Genomic DNA, 4,120 nt, shown 5'->3' with positions numbered 1-4,120 from the left:
CAGATATGGAGCCAGAATATGTCGATTAAGGGGATATGCAGGACAGGCAGATGAAGGACGGAGATGTAAGTTTGATTCTAAAAAGTGTGACAACTGCTATTAATAGAACATACCAGTGTGATGTCTTCATGACAAGAACAAATCCCTGGAAAAATGAGCCAATTAGAATCTTCAGCCGGAGAGCTGTTCCTCCAGGTGTGTGAGTAGAGTTCAGTGCGCCAGTGATCAGATAGGAGCTGCTTTCAGCCATTTGGCGATAACATTGTTACTTCTGACAGGATACTACCACCTGCTCCAATAACTCTAAATATGAGGTAATTAAAACATAAGAAAATAGCAATATGTGTGCAATATTTCTGGAAATAACCAGAAGACATCGAACAGGAAACATACTTACAGACTGTCCAAACTTAACACCATAAAGAGGATGCATATGGATTCCACCATTCCTTTCTGTACCACTGTGCCTCCAGATAAAATGGAGTTTCTATCCTTGTTGAAGACATTTTAAGACCTCCTCTACCACTAGGGGTCAGTATAACAAGATTTTATTTACTGGAGCCAGAACGGGGTTAGTGTGTCTCTCTGTGCTATCTGTCAGTGACTCCATGAATTGCTGTGCTTTACATTTTCAGTGTTGTGGTGGAATATTTTGACAATTCGGAAAAAAAATATTCTACATAAGTTCAGTGTATGCAGCTGAATGATTGAGTCATTGAGTGTTTGTTTAATCTTCAGGTTCTGTTTCCTAAGATCATTCTTGTTCTGTGAGGTTTAAACCACACACACTGATGCTCATGTAGATATCAGATCAGCCATTTATTGATTCAAATGACAACACAAATATGTGATGATCTGAGTGTACATGTTGCTCTGTAGATTACAGAGCAGAGATGGCCAACGCGTTACTTGTAACAATCAGGTTAAGATTACAAGATAAAAAAATCAATACTTCCTCACAGTAACTGCACTTGTAGAGTTACTTTCTGGTGTGGATCTTTTGGTGTTTTTTCAGGTAATGTGGAGCTTTAAAAGTCTTCTCACACAGGTCACATTTATAAGGTCTCTCCTCAGTGTGGGTAAACATGTGTTTTTGTAGTTGTGCATCTGTTGTAAACAGTTTCCCACACTGATCACAGTAGGAAAGATCATTTCCAGTGTGAATGCGTAGGTGTCTATTTCGGTACTTTTTTTCACTGAAAGTTTTTCCACAAAAGTCGCAGCTATACGCCTTAATTCCAGAGTGGGTGACTAGATGCCTGTGTAAGTTTCGACTTTCAACAAAAGCTTTACCACACAAGTCACAGCTGTAAGGTTTAACTCCACTGTGGATGAGTTGGTGTTTTTTTAAGGTTCCAGCCTCGGTAAAAGACTTTCCACACAACACACAGCTGTAAGGTTTAAATCCACTGTGGATGAGTTGGTGTTTTTTTAAGTCTCCAGCCCAGGCAAAAGACTTTCCACACAACTCACAGCTGTAAGGTTTAAATCCACTGTGGATGACTTGGTGTTTTTTTAAGTCTCCAGCCCAGGCAAAAGACTTTCCACACAACTCACAGCTGTAAGGTTTAAATCCACTGTGGATGCGTTGGTGTGTTTTTAAGTTTTCAGCCCGGGTGAAAGACTTTCCACACAAGTCACAGCTGTAAGGTTTAAATCCACTGTGGATGATTCTGTGTTTTTTTAAGTTTTCAGCCCGGGCAAAAGACTTTCCACACAAGTCACAGCTGTAAGATTTAACTCCACTGTGGACGACATGGTGTATTTTTAAGCATCCAGCCCGGGCAAAAGATTTTCCACACAACTCACAGCTGTATGCTTTAACTCCACTGTGGATGAGTTGGTGAGTTTTTAAACTTCCAGCCTGGGTAAAAGACTTTCCACACTCATCACAGCTGTAGGATTTCTCTCCCTTTCTTCTTTGACGTTTGTCAGCCTCCTGAGAGCGCTGACTTCTTGCTCCATGTTGGTCCTGCAGTGACAGAGATACAAACAGAGGCAGTGAGTGAAATGCAGTCCTGGAACAAACTGAAACTCCCTCCATTGGTGGAATCAAACATGTCAACAAACACCTTGTTGGTGTGTTACCACCACCTTCTGGTGATGGTGTCACATTACAAAAATGTGACACAATGAGAGGTATAATTAAAATGACATTAGGAAATATTGATCAGCAGAGAAAATCTTTTATTTCATAAAAAATTCAAAGTTCAACTGATGATATTGTTGTTTCAATGTGTGTAGATAAAATATGATCTTTGTATTTTCTTGTGACTTCTGTGGTTTCTGATTTTGAATGTAGATTCTGTATATATGGAGGAGCCCAGGATGGAAGCTGCTCTTAACAGAAAACTCTAATACTTTTCTCACCTTTTGTGTTGAAGACATTGTTTCCACTGTAGTGGCTGAGCTGAGTCCAAATGGCTGAAATTGTTCCTCTGCTGCACCACCAGACTCGTCTCCTGTTACTCAGCAAAAAAGAAGCACACACACACACACACACACACACACACACACACACACACACACACACACACACACACACACACACACACACACACACACACATATATTAGGGGTGCATCGATACAGAAAATTCATAGTTCGGTTTGATACTTTGGTGTCACGGTTCGATATTTTTTCGATACAAAAAAATGTTCATGCTTTTTTTAATTTGTCATTTATTAAAATTATAAATATATATTTTAACTCAAAAGTACAGTTTTTAAATTTAATGTTGCTGAAACAATAAAGTAATAAAAAATAAATCTGATGGAGAAATCACTCATCTTTGGAAAAGAGAGTTTATTACAGAGAAATGTCTCTTTCCAAAATAAAAGCTATACTATACGCTTCTTCAGGGCTATATTCTCAGCAGCATATTAAACATATCAGGTCCCCATAAGGAGAATCACGTGCTAACGGCTGTCTAAATGACTCGGGTAAAGTTAGTAGCATGCGTGCTTGTTGTTTTTGTCTGCTTCCACTTGTCTTTGCACTAGGATGATGTCGGTGTAAATGTGCAGTCATATTCGTTGTGTTCCCACTAGTGCTGTCAGCGTTAATCTGAAATGACGTTAACGCCACAACACGGCAAATCTCCGTTAACGAGCTACCGCGGATCGCCCGTGCTTGGGGTTGGATGCCGTCAACACGTTAACGAGCAAACTGCGCTAACGCAGTAGTTTCCACCCATGTAATTGAGCATTGCGTGGCACATCCGACATACTGTTTTACTTTTGTCCATGACGCGCTTACCTTCAGAGTCATATGTCACATGAAGACCAAAATAGTTCCAAAGGCCAGATCTGAATGAGGGTGGGGGAGGTTCAATTTAATTTAAATTTAATTAAGGTAAATACAACCATGTCACTGTTATAAGAAAAGACACACAGCTTATCATCTTATAGTTCTAAAATCGCTCTGTTGTTAATTCGTTTGCTAGATTAGCCGCTAGCATACGCACTGTGTTGGAGGCTTGTTGCTAGCTAGTTAGCGATGCTACACACCTGTTACTCTAATAGTCTGTTATTGAAGGATCAGCACTCCTTATGTTTTTTTATCCATTTTTAGACAGCGATGAGATCAGCTGCACACTCCAGAGAGGCCCAGAGTTACTGTTAATATCAAAAATATAATGCTGTCCTTTGAGATTTTAACATTTAAGACTGAGTGTAATGGATCTAAAACTGTTTAAATCTCTAGTCTACAGCCTGGTAACATGAAACTTTAAAAGCAGAAGGTTTCAGTAGTGTAGTCTAATGTGTTCTTTTCATTTAATAATAATCCGTATTATGTATAACAGCTACTCTCACCCTGGGGTTGCGCTCCCCCAGGCTTGTACCTGTGGCTTCAGGTCCTGGGGTGGGGGTTGGTTGTTCTCCTGCCCTGCACCCCATCCTTTTGTTCATATTCCAAGACTATTTTTCTTTATGTATTCTTTCCCCCCAGCAACCGCCATATTATGATGTTGCAAGCAATCACAAACTCTACAGTCTGTCTAACTCCAATGTCTACCAAGCAATCTATTATTCTCAACAGAGCTAAACTCAACATAAACTGAACCCACATTAAAGTTAGCTCGATGCTTACCTTTAGACGAGCCCACAAACCGAGAGAA

At 39.9% G+C, this 4,120-nt stretch overlaps 1 protein-coding gene across 3 annotated transcripts; it reads right to left on the bottom strand.

Annotated features, from left to right (window-relative positions):
* Positions 1-979: 979 nt before the first annotated feature.
* On the bottom strand, positions 980-4,120 carry LOC113010522 (zinc finger protein 502-like). Of its 3 annotated transcripts, none has more exons than XM_026149625.1 (3): positions 4,093-4,120; positions 2,371-2,462; positions 980-1,972 (listed from the first exon to the last, which is right to left on the bottom strand). In XM_026149625.1, exons 2-3 carry the CDS (start codon positions 2,386-2,388, stop codon positions 980-982), a joined length of 1,011 nt encoding a protein of 336 aa, XP_026005410.1. In that variant the 5' UTR covers positions 2,389-2,462; positions 4,093-4,120. The 3 variants fall into 3 exon arrangements, with proteins under 3 accessions (XP_026005410.1, XP_026005419.1, XP_026005404.1); XM_026149634.1 differs by lacking the exon at positions 4,093-4,120 and adding an exon at positions 3,816-4,086; XM_026149619.1 differs by lacking the exon at positions 4,093-4,120 and adding an exon at positions 3,845-4,086.

The sequence above is a fragment of the Astatotilapia calliptera genome, chromosome 3, assembly GCF_900246225.1.
Source record: "Astatotilapia calliptera chromosome 3, fAstCal1.2, whole genome shotgun sequence".
Classification (NCBI taxonomy): domain Eukaryota; kingdom Metazoa; phylum Chordata; class Actinopteri; order Cichliformes; family Cichlidae; genus Astatotilapia; species Astatotilapia calliptera.
This window is presented reverse-complemented; position numbering and strand designations above follow the sequence as displayed.